Source organism: Saccopteryx bilineata, chromosome 8, assembly GCF_036850765.1.
Source record: "Saccopteryx bilineata isolate mSacBil1 chromosome 8, mSacBil1_pri_phased_curated, whole genome shotgun sequence".
NCBI classification, from domain to species: domain Eukaryota; kingdom Metazoa; phylum Chordata; class Mammalia; order Chiroptera; family Emballonuridae; genus Saccopteryx; species Saccopteryx bilineata.
The window spans coordinates 48,392,973-48,406,973 of record NC_089497.1 but is presented as its reverse complement, the minus strand read 5'-3'; the positions used below and the strand labels follow the sequence as shown (position 1 = coordinate 48,406,973).

Sequence of the window (14,001 nt, the reverse complement as noted above, 5' to 3'; positions counted from 1 at the left end):
TTTATGACCTAGTAAATTTAGAATGGTTGTGCTAATTTAAAAACTTTTTAATTTGGAACTAATTTTTGAACTTGTAAAAATATTTATGGCTTGATAGTAGCATAGCATAAAGACATTTTCTATATTCTTAGTGAGATAAAAAAAAAAAACGTTATTCCAATTTGGTATGTAAGAATTTAGAATTTCCAGATACTTTGGACAAGTATTTTAGTAAGAACTTAGTGATGACTCTAAGTTAGAAATAAATTTTCTAATGTTTGATTCAAATTACTGTCTACTGTAGATACTGTTATGTATCCAGAAGGAGGTACAGTGACCAATTGATTTACTTTGCTTTCTTTTGCAGGTCATTCTGTATCAGGGTGGACAGATGTTTGATGGTGCCCCACAGTTCCACGGTAGGGTAGGATTTACAGGCACCATGCCATCCACCAATGTCTCTATCTTCATCAACAGCACTCAGCTATCAGATACAGGCACTTATCAGTGTTTGGTTAACAACCTTCCAGATAGAGGGGGCAGGAATATTGGGGTCACTGGTCTCACAGTTTTAGGTGAGTGACAGGAAATGTCCCAAACACTTTGACTTTATTTATGAATCTACCCTCCAGCATATTTACTTCTGCCCGTCCTCCACGCTTGGTCTCCTTGTGCTCTCTTCCCCTACCCTCTCTCCTCTCCGCCACCTTGACTCTGCTCCATGCTTCTCGGTCCCCTCACCCCTACTCCATTTCAGGTAGCTCTCTAAAGGTTACTTCCTAAATGGCAAAGATGGTATGAAATACCATCAAATGTGGCCTCTCACTTCCCTTCAGCTTCTGCAAGATAAGACTTATTGTTGAGAGTAAATTAAATCAAGAATTATTTATTATGACTACGAAGCAGAAGTTTCAGCACATGTAACAGTCAGTTAACTACTACTGCATGTCCAGGTAACACCGAGTTGGCTCACCACAGGTCTTGGTTTACAACCTCTTGTCTAGGCATAATTTTAACAATACTTCCTTTTACTCTCAAAAGTATTATTATTTAAATGATACATTATATGATCAGCTTGGTCTTAATACCAAGACCAAATAGACGTAGGGCCTTTTCCAAGGTTAAATAGACAATAAACAACAATAAAGTATAGATTAAAATGTAGGTCTCTTTACTCAAATCAGTATTCTTCCCATTATACTGGCAAGTTAGACTAATAATTAAATCCTTTCTAAATATGTTTTATTTCTCAGTTTCACTACCTCTGAAATAAAACACTGCCTCTGAAATGGATGCTTACAGTAGAAATGGCTACTAAGTTCAGATCATTTGGGGAGGCCGAGGGAGTAGTGGGCAAAGGCTGGTGCTTCTGATGGTCCTTCATCCTACTCAAGCCTCAGAGTCTACTCCCGTACCCCTCTGCAAACTCTCCCCCTTTTCTCTTCCATTATTGAGTCACTTGAGGACACGGGTGTTGGGGTTCTTGCTGTTTTGTTTTTTGGGCAAGGATATGCTATAGCCTTCATGCCTTGTTCTCCCAAATTTCAAACAGAATAAGAAAACCAAGAAGCAGGTTGGAGATTGCTATCCTAGAAAAATTATTCATGCTAGTATACTAAAATTGTAGACTTTAAAATACTCTGAATACTGAATACTATTGGAATTTAATATTATTCTGATGTCTATGCTTGTAAGTTGGGTAACTAGCTTCCCACATTATCCAGGCTTCTAATTTTTTTAAAGGAGGAAGAAAGCCTTTAATTTATTGTATAATTAATGCTACCTTCAAGGAATAATTTTGGTTTCTTCTCATATGTAGCTGCACAGTGGCAATGCTGAAGGCAGTAAATTGAGGAGATTGGTTTCTCCCATCATAGCAGTAGGCTACCCTGAGATTTTTATTCTTCCTACCTATATAGTTTACTCTCATTGTTCTCTCTTCCTCCACCTACCTTCTTTCCTGGTTCCTCTATATACTGCATTTATTTTTCATTCATTTTTGCTAGATTGAGTACATTTACTTAAAGCCATTAGCATTACACCATTACTTGGATTTATTCTCTACTGTCTACATTTTCTAATATGGAACTCCAAGCTATGGGCTTAGTTTATCTTATATTTTTATTTGTCTTCTTTTTTTTCTTTTTTGGCATGAATTGCCAGTTTCTTCCTTTAGTGGTTTTTTTCTTTTTGTAATTTTTTGTTTCATGTTCTTTGTGTTCTTATCTGCATTAATGCTTAGAAAATATGCACTGTATTACTGTCAAGTAGTAGATAAACTTGAACCTTACCCTAACTTTCCCCACTGTAAAGCAGATTAGGTTTAAAGTGGGTCTGCCTGCCTTTTGTGAAGTAATAAAGAACTTTGTTAAAGTGGTCTTAGCCACAGAGTAGCAGGCAGAGTAAGTGGTTGTTCTTCCTTGAAATATCTTTTCTACAAGTGGCCTCTTTCAGTAAATAAAACAAAATTAATTGCAGTAACTACACATAACAAAATTGACCATCTTAGCAATTTTTAAATACACAGTTCAGTGGTATCAAGTATGTTCCCATTGTTGTACAACCAATCTCCGTAACTCTTTTCACTTTGCAGAACTAAAACTCTGTACTCATTAAACATGTCACACCCGGGTGGGGGAAATCTTTGTTCTACTTTCTTTTTTTTCTTTTTTTTTTTTTTTGTATTTTTCTAAAGTGAGAAGTGGGGAGGCAGAGAGACTCCCACATGCACCCGACCAGAATCCATCCAATATGCCCACCAGGGGGCAATGCTCTGCCCATCTGTGGCATTGCTCTGTTGCAACTGGAGCCATTCTAGCACCTGAGGCAGAGGCCATGGAGCCATCCTCAGCGCCTGGGACAACCTTGCTCCAATGGAGCCTTGGCTACAGGAAGGGAAGAGACAGATAGAGAGAAAGTAGAGGGGGGAAGGGTGGAGAAGCAGATGAGTGCTTCTCCTGTGTGCCCTGGCCGGAAATTGAACCTGGAACTTCCACATGCCGGGCCAATGCTCTACCACTGAGCTGGCCGGCCAGGGCTCTTCTACTTTCTGTTACTATGAATTTGATTACTCTAGATATTTCATATAAGTAGAATAAGATATTATTTATCTTTTTATGACTACTTTATTTCACTTAGCATAATGTCCTCAAGGTTCACACATGTTTTAGCATATGTCTGAATTTTCTTATTTTTCAAGACTGAATACTATTTTATTGTATGTATACAGCATATATCACTTGTCCATTCATCCATCTGTAGATACTTGGGTGGCTTCCATTTTTTAGCTATATTGATAATGCTGCTGTGAACATGTGTATATTCAGCAGTGTTTTTAAAGGCAATATGTTGACACAAAGAATTTTAAGAATTCTTTAGAGGAAGCTGAGTGAAAGCAAAACCATAAGATACCTTGAAAATGTAATCAGAGAATGTAGCCCCTTTTATGTTATTTGCTCCCTGCTAGCAGAAGTTGTAGGCCCTGCACCTATGCTCAAGCCCTGTAAATAGTGCATGACAGTCCACTGGCTCTCATTCCAGAAACAGTGAGTTTGAGTGTTCTGAATATGGGATATCTCTTCTGTCATTGTTTGGCTCATAGTGAATGCATGCTTTGTTACTTCTTCCTATTATAGTTCCCCCTTCTGCTCCTCACTGCCAAATCCAAGGATCCCAGGATATTGGCAGCGATGTCATCCTGCTCTGTAGCTCAGAGGAAGGCATTCCTCGACCAACTTACCTTTGGGAGAAGTTAGACAATACCCTCAAACTACCTCCAACAGCCACTCAGGGTATGTATAGTGTTGCTTTACCCATTTAATTATTCTGAATTTTTTTGAATTTAAGACTCACAAAGTAATTCACTTTAATAGATTTTGAAAAATACCACACCATATTTGTAACTGTTGAAAAAGCAATGTGGATTATTTTGTATTTATGAATGTATATTACCAGTGGTAACTATATATGGAAATTCAGCTCCATTATGGTGAAGATTTTAAAATAGCTCACTGTAATAGCTTCTTTGTATATTGTTGACTGTAAGATAATCCTTGAAGTTTATAACTGAGAAATCACTTCCTACTTGAGACACAACTCCCTGTTTTAGTATGAAAAACATCAGCATGGTCATGAAAGAATTAATTATCCTGTTTTCAGCCTCAAGGCTAATTAGAGGATAAAGATGGGAAAGGGAACAGGGCAAGGCCCCGGATCATGAGAGATCCAAGAGTTGCTCACACCAGACAGGTAAACATGCAGGAGGCATGAGTATCACTGATAATTGTCTACATGTAAATCCAGCTATGTAGATTTGATATTAAAGGAAGAACCCTTGAAAAATTGAGGAAAATTTATAAAATAAGTGAGGGAAATTATAGAATTATATGTAAAATTGACTTAAAATATAGCTGTCTTGGGTGTTACTTCAACTATAATACACAACATGTTTCTTGTAGTATTTTCAGGGAAGATTTACAAATCTTAGAGAGTTGGCAGTTAATAGAGAAGTCTGAACCAACCTTAGTTTTGCCTTACAAGTTTGAATTATGGAAATGGAAAGTCCTAAGTCGTATAGTGAAGTTAGACATATTAAAAATCAGGACCACCAACCTCTTAAAGAGCTTGTAAATTTTCTTTAAGAATGTCAATAGAAATATTAATAGGTTTCCCATCACCTTTTGATTAACCTAGCCCAAATTTTATTATTTTAAAAAACTTCTTTTCAACATAATACCTTTTGGGTTATTCTAATAATTTTTACTGCAATACTCCTGTTTCCTACCGATTTCTTATTAGTAAAAGTTTTAGCCACACTGTGGGCTAAATAGCTTTATTTGTGTACTAACTTGTTAATCTCACCATTGCAAGTCATATGTTTAAAATAGATCTTGTCTTCAAATCCTGAAATGATATTCAAATTCTTGTTTTTTTTTTTTTTTTGTATTTTTCTGAAGCTAGAAACGGGGAGAGACAGTCAGACTCCCGCATGCACCCGACCGGGATCCACCCGGCACGCCCACCAGGGAGCGACGCTCTGCCCACCAGGGGGCGATGCTCTGCCCCTCCGGGGCGTCGCTCTGTTGTGACCAGAGCCACTCTAGCGCCTGGGGCAGAGGCCAAGGAGCCATCCCCAGCGCCCGGGCCATCTTTGCTCCAATGGAGCCTCGGCTGCGGGAGGGGAAGAGAGAGACAGAGAGGAAGGAGAGGGGGAGAGGTGGAGAAGCAGATGGGCGCTTCTCCTGTGTGCCCTGGCCAGGAATCGAACCTGGGACTTCTGCATGCCAGGCTGACACTCTACCACTGAGCCAACCGGCCAGGGCCTCAAATTCTAGATTTTTTCAGTGATAGTTTGAAAAGTGTGAGTTTGACTCTTTGGGCATGTGTTGCCCTTTTGTAAAATAAGGGGGTTTAACAGTATCTTCAAGATGATATGTTTATATTAAGATTATGTGATTTATTTTATAACATATTTTGAAATACTGGATGAAGGCCTTGGCCAGTTGGCTCAGTGGTATAGTGATAACCCGGTGTGTGGAAGTCCCAGGTTTGATTCCTAGTAAAGGAACACAGGAGAAGCAACCATCTGCTTTTTCTTCTTCCCCTCCTTCTCTTTCTATCCCTCTCCCGCCCCCTTGCCCCACAGCCATGGCTCAATTGATTCAAGTGCATTGGCCCCAGGTGGTGATGATGGGATTCCATGGAGCTTCCACCTCAGGAGCTAAAAATAGCTTGGTTGCAAACATTGGCCCCAAATGGGTAAAGCTTGGGCCTCAATGAGGTTGCCAGATGGATCCTGGTGGGGATGCATGTGAGAGTCTATTTCCCCTCTTCTCACTTAAATTAAAAAGAATGAAAGAAAGAAAGAAAGAAAGAAAGAAAGAAAGAAAGAAAGAAAGAAAGAAAGAAAGAAAGAAAGAAAGAAGGAAGGAGGGAGGGAGGGAGGGAGGGAGGGAGGGAGGGAGGGAGGGAGGGAAGGAAGAGGAAGGAAGGAAGGAAGGAAGGAAGGAAGGAAGGAAGGAAGGAAGGAAGGAAGGAAGGAAAGAGAACTATTGAATTTGGAATGACAAACATTTAAAAGTGGTTGTTTGTATGTAAGTGTAAGTTGTGAAATGTCCCTAGAGGTTTCCACACCTTTGTTTCTTAATTAATACATATCACTCAAATATTTTTATATTTTCTTTGCAATTTGAATATTCTTTGGTACTTTAGGTATAAAAGAGAACTTGAATGCAAAGATGAAAATGTTTTTCTTTTATAATTCAAACTCTGAATTGGTTATCAGAATTTCTTTAGATAATTTTATCTGTCATAATAATGCACATTGAGTCCAAGTTTTAAACTAAATTTACCTTTTGATAGCTACATTAATAAAGTAGATCTCAAGCTAGCATTTTATCTCAAAATAACATAGAATTCTTTTCAGAAGATTTACCTTACTAAAAAACTCAAAATGCATTCTCTAAAAAAAGGATGTCTGACACCAGGAGAGAGCACCACAGATGTCTAATTAGTAACAGCAGCATAATATTTGGGAATTAGCGTTGTGCTTGTGTTTAGGGACTAGCGTGAAGGCATTTCTTCTGGCTAAATCTGAGACAGTTTAACATTAAAATTAATATACAACCCATTGAATAAAATGAAAGTCTTTGAATCTCTCCTGATATAAATCAGTAAAAGGGGAAGAAGGGAACTCATTTTCTTACAGTAGAGTACCTGTTAATGTATACAGATGAAATGATGGAGTTAGGAAAGTCATCACTGATGTCAAAGTAGTGAACAAAAATTTGACAAAAAACAAGATATTTACATAGTTCTAAAATATGTTTCCACAAATTTCTTATCAGTTGAAAAGAAAAAATAGTACAATTGAACCTTGCACAACAGGGTTTGAATTGCACAGGTCCCCTTATATGCAGATTTGTCTGAATATACATGGTAAATGTATTTTCTCTTCTTTATGATTTTCTTAATAACATTTTTTTTCTAGCTTACTTTATTGTATATTACCATATATAATATATGTAACATAAAATATGTGACGACTATTTAGGTTATTCATAAGGCTTCTGATCAACAGTAGTCTATTATTTAAGTCTTTGGGGAGTCAAAAATTATATTTATATTTTCTACCACTGTGGGGCAGTCAGCTTCCACATGCACCCAACCGACCGAGATCCACCCGACATGCCCACCAGGGGGTGATGCTCTGCCCATCTGGGGCATTGCTCTGTTGCAACCAGAGCCATTCTAGTGCCTGAGGCAGAGGCCATGGTTACTTTGTGTTGTTTAAGAGTCAACTATAACTCTATAGTAGAAGAGACCTGGTAGATACCACTTTAACAAGGTGATAAAAATAAGCATTATTAATATTGTGACAAACTGTTATCCTGATAAATATACTGAGAAGGACACAGCATCATTGGTGTGGTAGCCCTGTCAAAAAAACATAACTAGAGTCTGATCATGAGGAAACATCAAGGAAACAAAGGGGAAGACAAAACTGCTGCAGACTGAGAGAGTCTAGGAGTTAGAGCAGGTGAATGCAGTACAGAACTCTGGATTGGAATCTGCACGAAGGAGGAAATAGCTAAAAAGAACATTTATTGGGACAACTGATGAAATCCGAGTATAAACCGGATCAAATAATACTGTTGTATCAATGTTAAATTTCTTGACTTGGATACTTGTACTGTGATTAAGTGAAGATTGTCTTTGCTCTTAGAAAATATTAATAAATACTTAGTGGAACAGAGACACAATATCTTCAACTCACTCTTAAATGATTCAGAAAATAATTATATATTTAGTGAGAAAATTATAAACCTAAATGATAATATACAATATACAAAAGTTCCTTGTGGTATACTTTCTTTAAAAATTTTTTTTTAATTTTAGTGAGAGGAGGGAAGGCAGAGAGATGAACTTCTGCATGTGCCCTGACTGGATTCACCCGGCAGGCCCACTAGGGGGCGATGCTCTACCCATCTAGGGCTATTGCTCCTTGCTTAGCAACTGAGCCATTTTCTTTAAATAATTTTATTTTTTTAATGGGGCGACATCAATAAATCAAGATACATATATTCAAAGATAAAATATCCAGGTTATCTTGTTGTTCAATTATGTTGCATACCCATCACCCAAAGTCAGATTGTCCTCTGTCACCTTCTATCTAGTTTTCTTTGTGCCCCTCCCCCTCCCCCTTTCCCTCTCCCTCTCCCCCCTCCCCATGTAACCACCACGCTCTTATCAATGTCTCTTAGTCTCACTTTTATGTCCCACCTACCTATGGAATAATGCAGTTCCTGGTTTTTTCTGATTTACTTATTTCACTTCGTATAATGTTATCAAGATCCCACCATTTTGCTGTAAATGATCCGATGTCATCATTTCTTATGGCTGAGTAGTATTCCATAGTGTATATGTGCCACATCTTCTTTATCGAGTCATCTATTGAAGGGCTTTTTGGTTGTTTCCATGTCTTGGACACTGTGAACAATGCTGCAATGAACATGGGGCTGCATGTGTCTTTACATATCAATGTTTCTGAGTTTTTGGGGTATATACCCAGTAGAGGGATTGCTGGGTCATAAGGTAGTTCTATTTTCAGTTTTTTGAGGAACCACCATACTTTCTTCCATAATGGTTGTACTACTTTACATTCCCACCAACAGTGTTATGAGGGTTCCTTTTTCTCCACAGCCTCTCCAACATTTGCTATTACTTATCTTGTTAATAATAGCTAATCTAACAGGTGTGAGGTGGTATCTCATTGCAGTTTTGATTTGCATTTCTCTAATAACTAAAGAAGATGAGCATCTTTTCATATATCTGTTGGCCATTTGTATTTCTTCCTGGGAGAAGTGTCTGTTCATGTCCTCTTCCCATTTTTTTTATTGGATTGTTTGTTTGTTTGTTGTTGAGTTTTATGAGTTCTTTGTATATTTTGGATATTAGGCCCTTATCTGAGCTGTTGTTTGAAAATATCATTTCCCATTTAGTTGGCTGTCTGTTTATTTTGTTATCAGTTTCTCTTGCTGAGCAAAAACTTCTTAGTCTGATGTACTCCCATTCATTAATTTTTGCCTTCACTTCTCTTGCCTGTGGAGTCAAATTCATAAAATGCTCTTTAAAACCCAGGTCCATGAGTTTAGTACCTATGTCTTCTTCTATGTACTTAATTGTTTCAGGTCTTATGTTTAGATCTTTGATCCATTTTGAGTTAATTTTAGTACAGGGGGACAAACTGTAGTCCAGTTTCATTCTTTTGCATGTGGCTTTCCAGTTTTCCCAGCACCATTTATTGAAAAGGCTTTCTTTTCTCTATTGTGTGTTGTTGGCCCCTTTATCAAAAATTATTTGACTATATATATGTGGTTTTATTTCTGGGTTTTCTATTCTGTTCCATTGGTCTGAGTGTCTATTTTTCTGCCAATACCATGCTGTTTTGATTGTGGTGGCCCTATAATATAGTTTGAAGTCAGGTATTGTAATGCCCCCAGCTTCATTCTTTTTCTTTAGGATTGCTTTGGCTATTCGGGGTTTTTTATAGTTCCATATAAATCTGATGATTTTTTGCTCTATTTCTTTAAAAAATGTCATTGGAATTTTGATGGGAATTGCATTAAATTTGTATATTGCTTTGGGTAATATGGCCATCTTGATTATATTTATTCTTTCTAACCAAGAACAAGGAATATTCTTCCATCTCATTATATCTTTTTCGATTTCCCTTAACAATGGTTTATAGTTTTTATTATATAAGTCCTTTACATTCTTTGTTATGTTTATTCCTAGGTATTTTTTTGTTGTTGCAATCGTGAAGGGGATTATTCTTTTGAGTTCATTCAACAGTTGCACTGTTGGCTATTGACTTCTGTATGTTAATTTTGTATCCTGCGACCTTACTGTATTGGCTTATTGTTTCTAGTAGTCTTTTTGTGGATTCTTTGGGGTTTTCAATGTATAGGATCATATCATCTGCAAAAAGTGATACCTTTACTTCTTCTTTTCCAATATGGATGCCTTTTATTTCTTTGTCTTGTCGGATTGCTCATGCTAGAACCTCTAGTACCACATTAAATAAGAGTGGAGAGAGTGGACAACCTTGTCTTGTTCCTGATTTAAGGGAGAAAGCCTTCATTTTTGTGCCATTTAATATGATGTTAGCTGATGGTTTATCATATATGGCCTTTATCATGTTGAGATATTTTCCTTCTATACCCATTCTGTTGAGAGTCTTAAACATAAAATTGTGTTGTATTTTATTGAAAGCCTTTTCTGCGTCTATTGATAAGATCATGTGGTTTTTGTTCTTTGTTTTGTTGATATGGTGTATTATGTTAACCATTTTATGTATGTTGAACCATCCTTGAGATTCTGGGAGGAATCCCACTTGATCATGATGTATTATTTTTTTAATATGTTGTTGTATTCTATTTGCTAGTATTTTGTTTAGTATTTTAGCATCTGTATTCATTAGAGATATTGGTGTGTAGTTTTCTTTTTTTGTGCCATCCTTGCCTGGTTTTGGTATGAGGGTTATGTTGGCCTCACAAAATGTGTTTGGAAGTATTGCTTCTTCTTCAATTTTTTGGAAGACTTTGAGAAGAATAGGAACCAAGTCTTCTTTGAATGTTTGATAAAATTCGCTGGTATAGCCGTCTGGGCCTGGACTTTTATTTTTGGGGAGGTTTTTAATGTTTTTTTCTATTTCTTCTCTACTAATAGATTTGTTTAGGCTTTCTGCTTCTTCTTGACTCAGTCTAGGAAGGTTGTATTGTTGTAGGAATTTATCCATTTCTTCTAGGTTGTTGAATTTAGTGGCATAAAGTTTTTCATAGTATTCTACAATAATTCTTTGTATATCTACGGTGTCTGTGGTGATTTCTCCTCTTTCATTTTGGATTTTGTTTATATGAGTTCTTTCTTTTTTTTCCTTGGTAAGTCTTGCCAAGGGTTTGTCATTTTTGTTGATCTTTTCAAAGAACCAGCTCCTTGTTCTGTTAATTTTTTCTAGTTTTTCTGTTCTCTAATTCATTTATTTCTGCTCTGATTTTTATTATCTCCTTTCTTTGGCTGGTTTTGGGTTGTCTTTGTTCTTCTTTTTCTAGTTCCTTAAGGTGTGAAGTTAAGTGCTTCACTTGGGCTCTCTCTTGTTTGTTCATATAGGCCTGAAGTGATATGAACTTCCCTCTTATCACTGCTTTTGCTGCATCCCATAGATTCTGATATGTCGTATTTTTATTTTCTTAGTCTGTATATATCTTTTGATCTCTGCACTTATTTCTTCTTTGACCCATTCATTTTTTAAAAGTATGTTGTTTAGTTTCCACATTTTTGTGGGATTATTTCCCTCTTTTTTGCAGTTGAATTCTAGTTTCAAGGCTTTATGATCAGAAAATATGCTTGGTACAACTTCAATTTTTCTGAATTTGCTGATGTTGTTTTTGTGGCCCAACATATGGTCAATTCTTGAGAATGATCCATGTACACTGGAGAAAAATGTATATTCAGTCACTTTGGGATGAAATGTCCTCTAGATGTCTATCATATCCAGGTGCTCTAGTGTTTTGTTTAAGGCCACTATATCTTTGTTGATTCTCTGTTTGGATTACCGATCTAGAGCCGTCAGCGGTGTATTGAGGTCTCCAAGTATGATTGTATTTTTGTCAGTTTTTGTTTTAAGGTCAATAAGTAGCTGTCTTATATATTTTGGTGCTCCTTGGTTTGGTGCATATATGTTAAGAATTGTTATGTCTTCTTGATTCATTAGCCATTATGAAATGGCCATTTTTGTCTCTGAGTACTTTTGCTGTCTTGTAGTCAGCATTATCAGATAATGAGTATTGCTATGCCTGCTTTTTTTTGGATATTTGCTTGGAGTATTGTTTTCAAGCCTTTCACTTTTGAATTTGTTTTTATCCTTGTTACTTAGATGAGTTTCCTGTAGGCAGCATACAGTTGGATTTTCTTTTTTAATCCATTCTGCTACTCTGTGCCTTTTTAATGGTGAGTTTAATCCGTTTACATTCAGTGTAATTATTGACACTTGTGAGTTTCCTATTGCCATTTTATAGATTGCTTTCTGTTAGTTTTGTGTCTTGTTTGATCCTTTTCTTTCATTTTTCTATCTTTTGTTTTTATTTGGTTGTATTCCATACATCTTTCCCCTGTTGCTATCTTTTTTAAATCATGTGCTTCTGTGGTGGTTTTTTCAATGATGGTTACCTTTGAGTAATGAAAAGGGTCCCTACCCTGTTCATTGTAGCGAACTATTTTGTGAGTACTTTTGCACTCCATCGTCCTTTGCTACTGTTAATGTCCATCCTCCCCCCCCCTTTCTTTTTGTTGTTGTCACAGTTTAAATTTGGTTTTATTGTGTTCTTCTTGGAGCTTTTACTTGTGGCTTTTTTTTTTGTTCTTTGTATCTGATTGGAGAACCCCCTTTAGTAATTCCTGGAGTGGGGGTTTTCTGATGATAAATTCCCTCATCTTTTCTGTATCTGTGAATGTTTTTTATTTCTCCTTCATATTTGAAGGATAGCTTTGATGGGTATAGTATTCATGGCTGAAAGTTCCTCTCTTTCAGGACTTTAAATATTGAGATCCACTCTCTTCTAGCTTGTAGAGTTTCTGTTGAGAAATTGGATGATAATCTAATGGGCCTTCCTTTATATGTTGTATTCTTCTTTTCCCTGGCTGCCTTGAGAATTTTTTTCTTTGCTATTGGTTTTTGCCAATTTCTTTATGATGTGTCTTGGAGTAGGTTTGTTGGGGTTAAGAAAACTCGGAGTTCTGTTTGCTTCTTGAATTTGAGGCTTTAGTTCTTTCCACAGGCTTGGGAAGTTCTCATCTATTATTTGTTTGAGTATGTTCTCCATTCCATTTTCTCTCTCTTTTCCCTCTAATATACCTATTATTCTTATGTTATTCTTTTTGATGGAGTCAGATAATTCCTGTAGGGCCCTCTCATTTTTTTTAATTTTTGAGTCTCTTTCTTCTTCTCTCTGTTGTGCCTCAAGTTGCTTGTCTTTTATTTCTCTAATCCTACCTTCTATCTGGCCTGTTCTATTAGCTAAGCTTGTTACCTCATTTTTCAGCTCGTGAATTGAGTTTTTTATCTCTGTTTGATTTGTTTTTATAGTATCAATTTCCTTGGAAATATATTCCTTGTGTTCATTGAGTTGTTTTCTGAGCTCCCTAAATTGCCTTTCTGTGTTTTCTTGTATATCTCTGAGTATTTTTAGGATTTCTATTTTAAATTCTCTGTCATTTAACTCCAAGGTTTCCAATATATTAAATTTTTTCTCCATAGATTTTTCCTCATCTATCTGTGTCACCTCTTTTTCTTTTGTATCCATGATATTCGATTTTCTCTTCCTTAATGGCATCTGAGGGTGGTTTTCTTGATAGTATTAATGAGATTTAATAAAGAATAGAAAGTTAAAAAAATAAAAATAAAAAGTCAAAAAGAGTTTTTTTTAAAGATTAATAATTAAATAAAGAAAAATAAAATAATATAAAAATTAAAAAAAGGGGCCCTGGCCGGTTGGCTCAGTGGTAGAGCCTCGGCCTGGCGTGCAGGGGACCCGGGTTCGATTCCCAGCAAGGGCACATAGGAGAAGTGCCCATTTGCTTCTCCACCCCCTCCCCCTCCTTCCTCTCTGTCTCTCTCTTCCCCTCCCACAGCCAGGGCTCCATTGGAGCAAGGATGGCCCAGCCATTAGAGATGGCTCCTTGGCCTCTCCCCCAGGCACTAGAGTGGCTCTGGTCGCGGCAGAGCGACGCCCCGGAGGGGCAGAGCATCACCCCCTGGTGGGCAGAGCATTGCCCCTGGTGGGCAGAGCATTGCCCCTGGTGGGCATGCCAGATGGATCCCGGTCGGGCGCATGCGGGAGTCTGTCTATCTCTCCCCGTTTCCAGCTTCAGAATTAAAAAAAAAAAGAAAAAAAAGAAAAAAAATTAAGAAAAGGAAATTATTCCCCCCCTCCTTTTTTCCTCTCCTCTCCTCTCCCCTCCTTC

General features: G+C 37.1%; 1 protein-coding gene across 2 annotated transcripts in view; it reads left to right on the top strand.

The window, feature by feature from the left end:
• The window catches only part of IGSF11 (immunoglobulin superfamily member 11), a 154,423-nt gene that overhangs the window by 127,162 nt on the left and 13,260 nt on the right, over positions 1-14,001 (top strand). The window contains exons 3-4 of one of the 2 annotated variants that reach the window (XM_066241347.1): positions 347-554; positions 3,615-3,770. In XM_066241347.1, coding sequence (XP_066097444.1) covers positions 347-554; positions 3,615-3,770 — 364 coding nt within the window. The remainder of the gene's footprint in view (positions 1-346; positions 555-3,614; positions 3,771-14,001) is intronic. The other variant, XM_066241348.1, reaches the window with a different exon arrangement.